The sequence below is a fragment of the Myotis nattereri genome, assembly GCF_964212035.1.
Source record: "Myotis nattereri genome assembly, chromosome: 15".
NCBI classification, from domain to species: Eukaryota; Metazoa; Chordata; class Mammalia; order Chiroptera; family Vespertilionidae; genus Myotis; species Myotis nattereri.
In genome coordinates this window covers 42,150,353-42,165,798 of record NC_138090.1, presented here as the reverse complement: position 1 = coordinate 42,165,798, position 15,446 = coordinate 42,150,353, and the positions used below count along the sequence as shown (strand labels likewise).

General features: G+C 53.5%; 1 protein-coding gene across 2 annotated transcripts in view; it reads right to left on the bottom strand.

Moving 5' to 3' along the window:
- Positions 1-1,079: 1,079 nt before the first annotated feature.
- Positions 1,080-15,446, bottom strand: part of GRIK5 (glutamate ionotropic receptor kainate type subunit 5) — a 55,927-nt gene continuing 41,560 nt past the window's right edge. The window contains exons 16-21 of one of the 2 annotated variants that reach the window (XM_081107563.1): positions 9,658-9,823; positions 8,229-8,454; positions 6,172-6,300; positions 5,962-6,083; positions 1,999-2,056; positions 1,080-1,934 (exon numbers count right to left, since the gene is read on the bottom strand). In XM_081107563.1, coding sequence (XP_080963689.1) covers positions 1,408-1,934; positions 1,999-2,056; positions 5,962-6,083; positions 6,172-6,300; positions 8,229-8,454; positions 9,658-9,823 — 1,228 coding nt within the window. In that variant the 3' untranslated portion in view covers positions 1,080-1,407. Of the gene's footprint in view, positions 2,057-5,961; positions 6,084-6,171; positions 6,301-8,228; positions 8,455-9,657; positions 9,824-15,446 lie in introns of both variants that reach the window. The other variant, XM_081107564.1, reaches the window with a different exon arrangement.

Genomic DNA, 15,446 nt, shown 5'->3' with positions numbered 1-15,446 from the left:
GGGGTGTGACCTGCCCAAGTTCTACCAAGGCAGGCCCGGGGGAGGCAGAGCAGTACTGCAGCCCGTCCGGTGCTGAACGGACAGCTCCCTGCTCTGGGCCACAGGGGCAGGGCCGGCCTCTCTCCCTCGCGCTGTCCCTGTTTGGCTTTGCTCACTGCTCTAGTCCCCTCCGGTCACCCTCTAGTTTCCTATGGCTTCTTGTCTCTCACCTTCTCTGCTCCACCTCAATCCCTGCTTCTCTCAGCTCCAATTCCCAGGTATCTTACCCTTCCTGCTTCCTGTCTCCCCCTCCGCCCATCCCTCTCCTGCCCTCCTTTCTCTCATCCTTTCACCTCATCTGCCCCTAACTCTCCTTCCCTATCCCTCTCTGCACCTCTCATTCTCTCTCCCCACCTCTCCCCCCCATCTGGGTCTCTTCCCATTCTCTCTCTCCCCCACCTCTCCCCTCCTACTCGGCCTTGTTTTGGCTCTCGCTGTGTGACCTTCACTCGTCCTTTCTCCGCTGCAGTTTCCACAGAAACCTCCAGCTGGGCGAGGGAGGGAGGGACAGAAAACAGACCCTCCCTCTTCCCTCTCTGCGGGGATTTATCCTCCCTCTCTGGGGGCTGGGGAGGTACATTTTCAGCAGACACACTGGGTCAGCCACAGACGTTTGAGCATGGCCTCATGGATGTATGTACACACACATATGCGCATGATTGCAACGTTGCCAATCATCCCTGCCTAGGCACACACCACCAGCACACGGCCCCCAGGCACCACCGCACTGAACAGTTCACGTGTCCTCCCCTCCCCCAGCCCCATCTGGTTTCTGTCTTTCCGCGTGTTTCCTGGTGTCTCCGCCTCTCCAGACTCCCGCATCTCTCTCCATCTGTCTCCGGGTCTTTGTCGCAGCCTCCTTCTGTCCTGAGAGGTCAGTGGAGACGGGCCAGCTGCCGGAACCTGGGCTGACCTGCTGGTTGTGGGCAGGGCCAAGGATGGAGAGTGCAAAAGTGACCATCCAGTCTGTGGTTTTGAGCAGACTCCCTGGGCGGTCCAAGCCTTTAATGCCCTCACGCTCCCAGGAAATGAACTCGGGGTATCCCCGGTTTGGGGGTTTTGTTCTTTTTTTATTCCAACGGGACTGGGGTGTGGCAGGGGGAGGGATGAGGGCCCAACTGACCCGCTCCCTGGGGGGTGTCTCATAGAAATTCCGAAGTTTCTCCCCCCAAAAAAGAGAGAAAAAAAGAGGCGAGGGGCGCCAGGGGACACCCATCTGCCCAGAGGCCCTCCTCCAGAAGTGGGGAGCTGCGTCAAGTCTTGGGAGCCTGAGCAGTCCCAGGACAGGGTTTTCCTGGCAGACTGCTCCCCGCTTCCGGGGATAAGCCCGTAGTCCCCGGCCCCTGGAGTTCTCAGTTCCTGCGCTCCTCATGTCCGCAGTGGGGGGCAGAGTGCGGGGTCCGCCGCACACTCTGGCGACTCCAATAGGGGGCGCAGGCAGGCTCCGGAGCGGGCTCGCACTTCACCCGGAACCCAAGGCAAAATCGTGGCGACCGGCCGCCAGGGCACAAGTCCTGTTCTTCGATCGCAGGGGAGGCGGGGCGGCCAGAGCCTGGGGCGGGCCCGTCCCTGCGCCGGCATGGCCCCCTGCCCATGGTCACTCGTGCTCTGTGAGCTCGCGCGGGCCGGGTCGCGGCCGGGGCGGACTGGCGGCCTCGGCAGGGGCGCCCAGGCCACGCGGGGGCGCGCCGGTCCCGGACGTCCGCAGCGCCTGGATGCGCCGGCACTCCTGGCAGACGCGCACGTGGGTGCAGGGGGTGGAGGCGAGGGGCCGGGACCCGCCTGGCGGCCCCGGGTCGTCCAGGAGGCGTTGAGGGCCCCCGTGCGCGCCGCCCGCGTCCCCGCCGGCGCCGGCCGAGTAGAGCTTGCCGTTGCTGAGGCGCATCTCGCGGACGGCGCGCAGCGAGAGCAGGGCCCGGGTCGGGGCCCCCGGGCGCCGGCGCCGGCGGGAACGCGACGTCTTGCGGCAGGACACGGCGTGCCGCAGCTCCTGCAGCATCTCCTGGCACACGGACACCTGCGGGCAGCGAGGGGGTCACCGGCCCTCGCTCTCCTCGCCACCACCCATTCGCCAGGCTCTGCGTCGGTCTCTCCCCTCCCCAGCTTCTCTCCACACCCCCTCCTCTCCTCTCCACACCCCACCCCGCCCCGCCCCGCCCCACCGGCTTTCCTCACCTTTCTCCCCGCCCCACCCCCAGGCCTTTCGTCTCCTTTCCCTTCCCTCCTGGTTCCTTCCTCTCACCTCTCCAGCTCTCTGCTCCAGTCTCTCCACTTTTCTCTCCCCTCTCCGTTCTTACGTGGGCTTCTTCCTGAATCTGCCCTTCACTTCCTCTCTCCTCTTTTCATTTTAAATTTTCTGCCTCTAGTCCTTCCATCTCCTGCCTCTGACTCATGCTATCGTTGTTGCTAGGCATATATGTTGAGCACCTCCTGTGTGCCAGGCACTGTTCTGGGCCGTGGATACAGCAGAGAACCAGACAGCAGTCCCTGCCCTTGTGGAGGTTAATTCCAGTGTGCGAGTGCAAAAAAAAAAAAAAAAAAAAAAAAGGAAAGAAAGAAAGATGCAAACGCAGGTGGTATGTGAGCCGATGATGGGTGCTTTGCAGAAAAATAAAGTTCGCAAAAGTGGTGGGGCGTGTGGGTGGGGAGTGAGGCTGAATTTCAACAAGAGGCAGGTAGGGAAAACTCATAGAGAAGAGGTGTGTCCTGGAGCCTGGAGGGAGAGCAAGCAGCAGCTGCCGAGCAAGACAAAGGTGCTGAGGTGAGAGTGGTGGATGTTCAGGAACCAGGAGAATGGGTGTGCAAGGGGGAGAGAGGTAGATGAGGTGAGAGGAGCAATGGGGCCAGCTCATGGGAGGCCAGAGGACACTACGGATTTGGCTTTTACTCTGAGTCGGATGGGAGCCAGTGGAGAGCTTGACAGGGGGGATGCGGTGCTCTCACAGGATCATGGAAGTGTTGAGATTAGACCAGTGGTCGGCAAACTGCGGCTCGGCAAACCGCGGCTCTCGAGTCACATGCGGCTCTTTGGCCCCTTGAGTGTGGCTCTTCCACAAAATACCACGTTCGGGCGTGCACGTACAGTGCAATTGAAACTTGGTGGCCCATGCGCAGAAGTCGGTATTTTGTGGAAGAGCCACACTCAAGGGGCCAAAGAGCTGCATGTGGCTCAGGAGCCACGGTTTGCCAACCACGGGACTAGACTGCAGGGAGGCCAAGGGCAAGAGCAGGGAGGCACCGAGGCACTGTGGAGGCGAGAAAGGGTTATAGTGTTTTGAAGGTGGAGCCAACAGGGCTTGCCAAGGGATCAGATAGAGGGTGGGAGAGAGAGGAAGGAGTGGAGGGTAATGCCACGTATTTTGACCTGAGCAACCAGAATGACGTTGCCTGGTGGGTGGGCAGGAACTCCATATTGGACACCTGCGTTACGTGTTTGTTAGACATCTACGTGGAGATGTCCAGTACAAACCCTGGGTTCAGGGAGAGGTCCCTGTGAGATACACATTTGGAGGCTAAGGAGGCAGCCCCCAAGATCCCATCCCCTGGTGTTCCCACCCTTGTGTCAGCCCCTCTGCCTTTGCGTCCAGGTTGCTGTATGACCAACAGAACACGCTAGGTCAGCTGACATGCTGGCTTCTGCCGGCGCGCGGATCACTCACTCAGGAAAGTCGGCTGCCACGCCGTGGACACACACAGCCCTGTGGCGGCCCCTGTGCGAGGTACTGGGGCCTCCTGCCAGCTGCCATGTGCATGTGCGTGCTAGTCGTGCTCTTTATTTTCTGTATCTCAGGATGTTTTGATATCTTTAAAATCTTGCTGACCAGGGAGAGACTGCCCTTCTCAGAGGGAGCCGATTCTTAGAGGTAGATAGCAAAGGGCTACCGGCCCACCTTCCACATGCCAACCAGCCAATCCCAAGCCCACACCCCCAGCCACACCCTTCATGTACCTCTCACACATCAAGCTGCCCTAACTCACCTGGGACCAGGCACCAGACAACTGGAGACACTCCTCTAGCCCAGAGCCAGCTGACATGATCCAAACCAGCCAGTTCTAAGCTGTTGCCCTGCCTTGTCTTCCTTCAGAAACCCCAGTAAAGGCTCTGGCCTAGTCCCATGGCACCCCACCCCCGCCACCTCCTTCTGCTTCTGCACAAACCCTGTGCTTCCCATGTGGTGCTGTGTGGCACGGTGGGCCCCCTTCTCTTGGAAAATGTAATAAAAATATTCCTTCAATGGCATCGGATTCTCTGTGTCTTCACTCAATCACCTCCATAAATCAAAATCCACAAGTTCAGCCATGCATGCCTGGCTGGTGTGACTCAGTGTTGAGTCGACCTATGAGCCAGGTCATGATTCGATTTCTGGTTAGAGCACATGCCCAGGGTTTCTGGCTCCATCCCCAGTAGGGGGCATGCAGGAGGCAGCCAATCAATGATTCTCTCTCATCATTGATGTTTCTATCTCTCTTTCCCTCTCTCTTCCTCTCTGAAATCAATTTAAAAATATTTTTAAAGCTACAGGGACATTTTGAGGCAGAGCCATCCCAGAAGTGGCTCCTCCCGCCCAGCAGAGCATTCAGCCGACATCGTGTCCATGACCTCAGCAGAGACCCTGCGCGGCCAGAACAGCCCAGCTAAGCTGCTCCCAGTTCCTGACCCACAGAAACTGAATTGATATGTTTGCTGTTTTAAGCTGCTGAATTTGGGGACAATTTGTCACATGGCAGTAACTAACACAGGAGTCCACAGCATGGAGGGTCTTACCATGAGGCTGATGGGATCACCAAGGAGAGAGGCAATCCTAGGCCCGCGCACAAGAATTCCCACAAAGCAGTGGCCAGGGAGGTAGAGGAAAGCGAGGTGGGTGGGGAAGAGTGGGTTTTGAGGACAGAATGATGGGCCGGGCTGAAGCCTATCGCTACCTCACGTGTGATGAGGCCAGAGCTTCCGGCACTGGATTTCAGCCGTGGAGGCTGCTGGTGACAAGAGTGGCTTCAGCGGAGAGGTGGAGGCAGCAGCTGGACTGGAGTGTGTCCGAGAGTGAATGGGAGGAGAGGAATTGGGAATAGCAGGGAGACACAAGTCTCAGGGCTGTCAGGGAAGAGGAGTGTGGCTGCTGGCTGGGAAGGGAAGTGGGCTTGAGAGGGTTTTTTGAAGATGGGAGAAAGGACAGCACATTTGTATGCTGCTGGCGGCCTTGATCCAGTGAAGAGGGGAACGGATGATGCTGAGGCAAGGAGACAACTGCTGTGGGGTGTCCCGGGGAAGACGAGAGGGGAGGAGATGGGGCCAGATGGGGCCTTAGCTAGGAGCCTGGACCTTCACCTTCATGGAGTAACTCCCAGGGCCGTGGAGAAAGTAGGCGGCAGCCAGATGTGGAAGGGGTCTCTGCACTTGTTCAGGAGAGCAGAAGCAAAGTCATCAGCCAACAGTGAGGATGGGAGGAGGGCTGGCTGGCAGGGAGAGGGAAGGTCCGAACAGGCTGGGAGGGCAGGGGCAGGAACAGTCTGGCAATGGAGGAGTGGGGCTGGCAGCACCCGAGGCCCCGGACATAGTGGGAGACCCGTCAGCAACCCAGGCTCGTTCAGCTGCATTCTCCTCGCCTCTCTCTCCCCATTTCTTCTTGCTTTACTACCTCTGCCTCTCCCCACATCCTCTCGCTGTGCCCCTTCCCACTCCTTTTCCCGGCATCCTCATCGCTGCCTCTGCCCTCCTCATGCCTGTGGATTCTCCCCCCAAACTGCTCTCTCCTCTTCTCAACCTCCTCTACCCCTGAACTCTCCCAGACCCCCTCACCTCCCTGGCTCCCCGGCCCCTCCTCGTGGCCTGTTTCCCTCCAGTGTGCCTCCCAGTGCTACCGTCTTCATGCCCCTCCGACCTGGACGCCACTGCTACCCCACACCCTTTGCCAACCTCCTCACCTCTTCGGACTCTGCTGACCTCCGCGTGGACCATATAAACTCCATGACGGCCACGAAGACAGCAATGATGAGGCCACAGATCAGCACAACAAAAATGCCGCCAATGTTCTCCATGCCCAGACCTGGGGGTCGGGGGAGAGCCAGGGGTTGAACTGTGCGGGCACGGGGCTGTGAAGGGTCTCCCAGGGGGCATGCATGCAGGTGGCTGACCTTTAGCGCGACGGTCCTCCTCCTTGGGACACCGGCTCCCCTCCCACCACTTGCGCTTCAGGATCTCCAGCCGGTTGTTCTCTTGGAGCTGCAGGATGGCCAGTGTGATCTCGTCCCGGAACGGCGAGCCTGGGCGGCACATGGGGCGAGCGGCCATGGGGCCCGAGCCCTGCCCACCAGACCCCCACTGCTCCCTGTCTCCACCATGTCCCCAGGGTCTGCCCTGTACACCTTTGAGTCTGACCACTGCTCCCCTGCAACCATGCCTAGCCACGCCCACTGCACCCCAGGTCAGATTGGTCAGTGGTCCCTCCCTGCAGCCCCCTCTCATCCCCAGCCAGGCTCTTCTTCACACAGCAGCCAGAGGAACAATTTCAGAAACAGAGACCATGCCTCCCTCATACTTAAAACCCTGCAGTGGCTTCCTGGGGCTGTGAGGACAAAGTCCTCTCCTGGCCTACACGGTCTAGCCCAGTGGTTCTCAGCCTTCTGGCCCTTTAGATACAGTTCCTCATGTTGTGCCCCAACCATAAAATTATTTTCGTTGCTACTTCATCACTGTAATGTTGCTACTGTTATGAATCATCATGTAAATATCTGATATACAGGATGGTCTTAGGCGACCCCTGTGAAAGGATCGTTCAACCGTCGAAGGGGTCACGAACCCACAGGTTGAGAACTGCTGGTCTAGCCGCTGGCCAGGCCACTGGGGCTCCGCCGCCCCCACGGCCCTCAGCTCTAGCCACACTGGCCTCCTGGCTAGTCCTCCAGGAGGCCCCCTCACCCTCCCATCCCCTGGGAGCCTTCCCTCTGCCTGGGATGTTCCTTCTCTAAGTTCACTGAGGGCTCTGCTCATGTGGTGCCTCCTCAGGGGGTCTTCTCTAATGGACTTTATTTAAAATGACACAAAGCGCTCTACTCCGTCAGTTCTTCCCCTTAATTTACTTTAGAGCAGTTGTCACCACCTGACATCACATTATAGAGCTGTGTTCACTGTCAGTTTGCTGTCTGTGCCCCTAGCAGAGGACAGGAGGGCAGAGCTTGCCAGCTCCCCGCTGTGTTGTTCCAGCATCCAGCATCCAGCACACGCCTGCACACGGCCGGGCAAAAGACCCCCAGCCACACCTCTCCTCTGCATGGCCCAACCCTGGACCACCTGTCTCCTCCAACCACCCCACGCCTACCCTCTCCTGTGCTCATTTCTTCATTCACTGCAATACGTCTTGAGCATCGACCAGTGCCAGGAACTCGGGATATGGGCGAATGGGCCCCTTAGCATTTATCAGGCACCTACTATGTGCCAGAACCTTGGTTTATAGAATTGTATTCGCGCCTCACAGTGATCCTGTGAGGCAGGTATTACCAGCCCCAGGGCAGGTGACACTGAAGCTGAGTTGGGGGGCAGAGGGAGCAGGCATCTGAATCTAGGTCAGTGACTCCAGAGCCTGTCCCCGCAAAGCACCAGGCCACACTGCTTGCCTGGCACAGTACCGACGCTGCTGCAAAGCAGCTAAGATTGGGGGTAACGCGTTAAACAGTAATATGTGACTATCGCAGCAGTCATCAGCATATGAAGAGGTTTAAAAGCTAAAATGCCCAAATTTGGTGGCAATATTGGTGGTGAGCTTCCAGCACTGAGCCCTGGAAAAGCATGTCTAAGTCTTGCTGGCCGATCCACCCATTCTTCTAGCCTCCCTCTGCCCCTCCACCCAGCCAGCGGTATCCATCAGCCATTTTCTGAGCACCTATTCTGAGCCAGGCTGTGGGTTTGGTGCAGAGAATCTGAAGTAATGAAACCAGGTCCTCACCCTTGAGGGGCCCTGGAGCCACGTGGGGAGGCGCCAACCTCCTGCCGTGTGCTGACCTGCACAGTCTCCCGCACCCCCAGCAGCCTGCGGGGCTGAACGGATTGCTCCGAGGCCCGTTTTCACAGCTTGAGGGCGCAGAGGCTCAGGAAGGTGACGTCACCTGCCCAAGGCCCCACAGCCAGGAGGCCCTGCGGCCGACCCAGCCTGTCCCCCGCCTGCTTGCCAAGCCCCAGTGCTGCCACCACATACCCAGCGGCATGCCGATGCCGTAGCCCTTGGTGTCAAGGAGGCCCCCGATCTGGGTGAGGTTGCAGTTGAGGCGCCGGTGGTACTCGTTCATGGTGGACTCGAGCAGGAAGGCATAGCGAGAGTTGAGGACGCGGGCGATGCCCTCCTCTGTGCTCTTGACGAACACGCTGGGCTGCTTCGACTGCATGTAGTTCCACATGCGCTGGTACGTCTGGTACCGTGAGTTCTGGACAGGGTGGCACAAGGGGGAGAGATGAGGGGCTTTCCACCCGCTGCCCTTCCCCTAACCCTGTCCCCTGCCCTCCAGCAAGTCTCCCTCAACCCAAGAGAGAGCGAGGAGCAGAGGAAGACAGGAGAAACCAGTTGGACAGACTGCTCAAGGTGCGGTCCAAGACACCCCACACGCCCCAGCCAGTGAGACCCCAAGGACCAAAGACTTGGGAAGAAGGGGTCACGGTCTAGTTTTCAACACCAGCCCTGGCTTCCCAGCGCTCCCAGGCCTTACTCATAGAACCCGGGAGTAGATGCTCAACCCTCAACTCTACCGGGGGTCCAGTCTGGTTCAGGAAGACCTGAGTCCATGCTGAATAGGACAGCTTACTTCCTATAGACCTTTTGGGAATGACTACTCCTGCCCCGACCACCTGACGCCCGCCCTCCTGCACCCACATCTCCCTCTTTGATCTGAGGTCCAGACTCTGCTCTTCCTTGGTACCCCACAGACCCTGCCCCGTAGCTCGGCAACCTTCCAACCTTATTCCAATGGCCTCCCACCTGGGGGAGCTGGTCCCGCCACCCACCTGAGAAACCTGGGAACTCACCCGCTCCTTCTCAGCTGCTTACCCCTTCAGCCAGCGGCCACTGTCCAACTCCAGCCTTCTCTCCAGCCCACTTGTCTACCCCCAACTGCCCCAGAAGGAACGTCCAGCTTTCAAAGGGGTCACCCCTCAACCGTTCCCACATCCCCACTCACAGGGTCCAATCTCAGCCCTACCCTGGCATTCAAGGCCTCTACAGTCTCTCACCCAAACCTCCTCGCCAGGCTTGCTTTCCTTTTGATTTCTTCCCACTACCCAAGACGCACTGGATAAGCTCCCTTCCCCTTGAAGGGCCTTCCCTCTTCTCCGCTGGCCCATTTCGCCAGGCCTGACCCTCGCAGCCTCCCAGGACCCCATTGGCCTGTCCGGCACTGATGTGGCACTGGATCCCGCACCTGCTTCCTTTCCCCTATTCCCTGGGTGAAAGTCCAGTTTCCCCAGCCAGACAGCAGACTCCTCACGAGAGCACGAGCGTGTCTTCTGCTCCCTGGCCTCCCGGACTTTCAGGACATTCAGGTCCTCTGACCCAGGAGGCCCCGCCCAGCCCCACTCTGAGCTGCTATGCATGGTGGGGCCCCCGACACCAAGCCCAGACAGCTTCGGGGACCCACCTGGAAGAAGGTCATGGTGGAGCCAGCGTGGATGGTGCCATACTCAATGTTGGTCTGGTCTGCCAGGTCGTCAGCCGACTCCACAGGCACCTCCATGCGCTGCACGGTGAGGAAGGCGGCCAGGTTGGCGGTGTAGGAGGAGATGATGATCAAGGTGAAGGCCCACCTGAGGGGCGGGAGGGGTGAGCTACAAGCTGGAGTCACCCTGCCACCCTGCCCGTGGCCATGGGACCCCATTGGTGGTGCCCCTCAAGGACCTCACAGCTAGAAGACTCAGTGACTGCTGATTAGTGGGAGACTGGAGGCCTAGATTCTGGAGCCAGACTCTCTGGGTTTAAATATCGCTTCTAGAGACTTCCACTTCCAGATACAGGAGAATAAGGTGGTCTGGGAGTATTCTCCCACCAAGAAAAACTAGAAAACTAGACAGAGACAGAATATAGAAAAACAATTAAATACATAGGACAACAGGCATCACAGGGCTGTGATCCCTGAGGGAAAATAAATAAATGAAGCGAGCCTTGGCATTGCCAAGGCTGCGGGTGGATTTAATCACAGACTGCAGTGCCAGGCAGAAAGGAAAGCCCAGTCTGGCAGTCTCGCTGAATTGTGGAGATGGAGATCAGAAATCAAGACGGCTGGGATTTGCGGGATAGAGTGCCTAAGGGGAGAGCTGCACAGAGAGGGCTCCAGAAGTCTCACGGGGTCCCCTTGAGTCTTTGGCTGAATATCAGTCTGTTCGCACAGGGTGAAATTCCAGACAGAACAACTTTCAAAGAGAGAACAATCCCCAGGGCTGCAAATCTTTTGAGCTCCCTCCAGCCAGAGTCGAGAGATCTCACTGGATTCATGAGACATTCAGAAGAGACCCCAAAGGACAACACATTAGAAATAGAGTCAGCTTAGCCCTAGAATAGAGGCCACGCTAAACCTGCACCAAAAGAACAGGCCTGGAAAGGATAAAAATAATCTAGAAGTAACTTAACTGCCTGCCAGAAAAAGTCTAAGACTTGTTTGAAGCATACTTTCAACAATGTAAACAGTGTGACATTCACAATGTGTGTTATCCAATAAAAAAATTACCAAATAGCCGTGGCTGGGTTGCTCAGTTGGAGCGTCATCTCATGCACCAAAAGGTTACAGGTTTGCTCCTTGGTCAGGGTGCATATGGGGGCAACCGATTGATGTTTCTCTCTCATATCAATGTTTCTCTCTCTCTCTCTCTCTCTCTCTCTCTCTCTCTCTCTCTCTCCCCCTTCCTTCCTCTCTCTCTAAAGTCAATAAACATATCCTTGGGTGAGGCTTTAAAAAAATTACCAGATATACAAAAGCAAAGGAAACTGTAACCAAGAGTCAAATCACTCAATTGAAAAGACCCAGAGTTGAGCGAGAGGACAAGGACATTAAACAGCTATTATAAACATGATCAGAATGCTCAAGGATATAAATAAAAACATGAGCATAATGCAGAGGAAGGTGGAAGATATAAGACAGAAGTGAGAGGAACGTCTAGAAACGAAAGATACGACACCGAAGAGGAAAATTTTACTGCAAGGGATTACACAGATCAGACGCTGCAGTAGAACGGAACAGGGAATTGGGAGAAAGTGAAAGGATCTATCCAAAACGAAGCACAGAAAGGAAAAAATGACTGACCATGAGCACGGAGCCTGAGTGGCCTGAGGAATAATAACAAGTGATCTTACATGTGTGACTGGAGTCCCAGAAAGACGAGAGACAAGGAATAACAGAAAAATATATATTTGAAGAAGTAATGGCCAAATTTTTTTCCCCAAATTTAATAAAAACAAAGGTACAGATTCAAGAAGCTCAATAAATCCTAGTAGAATAAACAGACATACACACAAAACACATCAAGGCACATTATAACCAATTGCTGAAAACCAGTGATAAAGAGAAAATCTGAAAAAGCAGCCATGAGTGGGGAAATATATTACACACAGAGAATCAAAGATAAGAGTGACAGGCTTCTTGTCAGGAAGTGTGCAAGCAGAAGGCAATGCAACAACATGCTGAAAGGAAAAAGCAACCTGCCAACCCAGAATTCCACATTCAGAAAAAAGACCCTTCAAAGAATAAAACACACTAATGAATTTTTCGTGCAAACAAAAGCTTGGAGAATTAATTGCTAGCAGACCTGCACTTTAAGAAATGCTAAAGGAAGTTCTTCAGGTAAAAGGAAAATACTAGATGGAAATTTGGAAGTACATAAAGGCATGAAGAACATCAGAAACGGTAGATATGTGGGTAAATATAAAAGACATATTCCTCATTCTTAAAATTTCTCTAAAAGACATTTACGGTTAAAGTAAACACACACACAGCGAATGTACTGTGGGGTTCGCAAAATAAGCAGAAGTAAAAACATAACAACAATAGCTCAGAGGACGAGAGGGAGCTGTGGAAGCACATTGTTGTAAGGGTCTGACATCTTCTGTGAAGTGGTATAATGTTACCTGATAGTACTTTGTAATAATAAAAGATGCATATAAAAAAATAAAACAGAAATATAGTACGTCAAGAGCAGGCATAAAGCAGAATTTTAAAAATCTCAATAAATCCAAAAGCAGGGAGGAAAAAGAGAGAATTGGGAACAAAGAACAGATGGGACAAATAGAAGAAAAACAGTAAGCTGGCAGATTTAAACCTGACCATACCAACAATTACAAGAAAGGTCTCAATCAGGGGTTGGCAAGCTATGGCCCACAGGCCAAATCTGGCTTGCCATCTGTTTTGGTACACAGGCTAAGAATAGTTTTCACATTTTAAAATAATTTAAAAGAAAGCAAAAGAAAGGTCATATATCATGACACATGACATAAAATCCAAATTGTAGTGTCAGTGTCCATAAATAAAGATTTATTGGAACACAGCCACACTCACTCATTTGTGTATTGTCTAAGGCTGCTTTCACACTGCAATCAGAGTTGAGTAGTTACGACAGAGACTGCATGGCCAGCAAAGCCTAAAATATTTACTATCTGGCCTGATAAAGAAAAAGTTTGCCAATCCCTGCTTCAAGGCCTAAATATAATACATAAGGAGGTTGGAAGTGACAGGATGGGGGAAAGATATATTCTGCAAACACTAAGCATAAGAAAGCATAGCTATATCAATATTACAGGTAACTTCAGAACAAGGACTGTTACCAGGAATAAACAGGGACATTATAATGAGAAAGAGATCAATTCATCAAGAAGACATAACAATCCTAAACACTTACACATCTACTTATAGAGCTTCAAAATTCACGAGGCAAAAATTGATGCAACTAAAAGGAAAAATAGATACAATTTCTCCACAATTACAGGTGGATATTTCAACGCCTCTCTCAATAATTGCTAGAACAAGTAGACAGAAAATCAGCAAGGATGCAGACGACTTGAATAATGCTATCAGCCTACTGGCCCTGATGGCCATTAACCTTCTATGCAAGTGCACAAAGAATAGCTAAAGGAAAGAACGTATTCAGAGCCACAAAACAAGTCTCAATAAATTTCAAAGGATTAAAATCCTACAGAGAATATTCTCTGACCACAATGGAACTAAACGAGAAATCACTAACAGGTCTCTGGAAAATCCCCAAAGCTGGCTCCATCACTGCCTAGCTGCGGACCGGGGATCACCAGTGAGGTAAGTACAATTGTGGGCCCTCCTCACAGGGCTGGTGAGAGTTACATCTGTGCAAGTGCCCACGGGGCCCAAGGGCAGTCCGTCTTTCTTACCTGGCCCTCTCTGTCCTACTACCTGGGACAGAGGCCAGGCTTCCTGCAGATGGTACAGCTCTGAGCGGGCCTTCCAGGCCACACCTCCCCCAGCAGGTGATACTGAAAACAGCCCTGGCCCTAGGTTGCTGGTGTGATTCCAGGTCAGGGCACATGCCCTGGTTGTGGGCTCGACGCCCCCTCCCCTGTAGAAGGCAGCAAATCGATGTTGCGCTCTCGCATCATGTTTCTCCCTCTCCCTTCCTCTCTCTAAAAATCAATAAACTATTCTTTTTAAAAAAGTAATGAAAACAGCAGCTGCCCTTTGCTGAGCACACATGCACAGCACTGTGCAAGGCGCTGGGGTGGGGTGGAGAGGAGGATAAGAGAGGAATAATACAGCCTCTTGCAAACCAAAACCAAAACCCAACACACACAGACCCAGTCTGATACCTCCTCTCCGGGAACCAAGTCTCTCCGAACCCACCACACCGGGCAACGTTGTCATTCACATAAGACAAAGTTATTTAGTGCCCGGCAGACACCAGGACCACTAGACCAGTGATGGCGAACCTATGACACGTGTGTCAGAGGTGACAAGCGAACTCATTTTTTTGGTTGATTTTTCTTTGTTAAATGGCATTTAAATATATAAAATAAGGATCAAAAATGTAAGTCTTTGTTTTACTATGGTTGCAAATATCAAAAAATTTCTATATGTGACACGGCACCAGAGTTAAGTTAGGGTTTTTTAAAATGCTGACACGCCGAGCTCAAAAGGTTCGCCGTCGCTGACCTAGACCCTGAAAATACAGCGTGGCTGACCGGTGGTGGGATGGGGGTGGGTGAGAAGAAGGGGCCACTCACTGTGACAGAGCAGGGGAGCCAATGGGGAGTTTGATTTCAGAGTAAGGATGTGAGCTCCATTTTGGACAAGTTGAGTTTTAAGGAGGCCATCGAGCACCCGAGCAGGGTGGGGAATACGGCCCCGGAAGCACAGGGCAGTGGGCCCCCCTCAGAAGCTGCCTGCTTAGGTGTGGAGCACTCTGATGGTCGAAATGACGGAGGGGCCTGGTGTCAGTGGCTGAGATCAGGTGTCTGGCAATGCAGCCCAGTCTCCACAACAGGGAAAATCCGGACCGTGATTATCTGAGCCTATCTCCTCGGTACATAAAAACCAAAGTATTTTTACATGTTACAATAGAAACTAAAATTTCTAAATTAAAAAAAAAAATCCTCACTCAAGGATACTTTTCCATTGATTTTTTTGAGAGTGGAAAGGAAGGGGAGAGACAGAGAGAGAGAGAAACATCGACTGGTTGCCTCCCACATGAGCCCCAACCGAGGCACGTGCCCTTGACCGGAATCGAACCCAGGACCATACAGTTCGTGGGCTATGCTCTATCCACTGAGCCAAACCGGCTAGGGCAGTGGTTGGCAAACTGCGGCTCGCAAGCCACACGCGACTCTTTGGCCCCTTGAGTGTGGCTCTTCCACAAAATACCAACTTCTGCACATGAGCCACGAAGTTTCAGTCGCATTGTCCGTGTGTGCCCGCACGTGGTATTTTGTGGAAGAGCCACACTCAAGGGGCCAAAGAGCCGCGGTTTGCTGACCAGGGGGCTAGGGTAAAACTGAAATTTCTAGAAATGCACCTATTACTTAGATTGAGGAAGAACTCGGTGCTGCTTTGTTTGAAACTTTGCCAAGAACTGCTCACCAGGTACCCTGCCCGTGGTACCTGAGTCACCAAGTCAAGACACTAGGACCAGCTGCATCCATAAACCGCCACCTTCACCTTTATATTCGTACAAACGCACTCATTCACCGACTATTTCAGTGTCGTCTCAGGTGTTGAAATAATTCTATTAAATGACCTCACTTCCTGTGACTACACATTCGCATTACACGCAGGCACCTGACTGTTGCAGCCAGTCTTCTAGCATCACCCCACCCAGCTATTATGCTTCACTAGCCAGCTGTTTTATCATAAATCACTTCCCCTTTTCTCCTTCTGTATTATAATTAGGGCGTTTTATTGCTTTGTTTTAAATCACATGTATA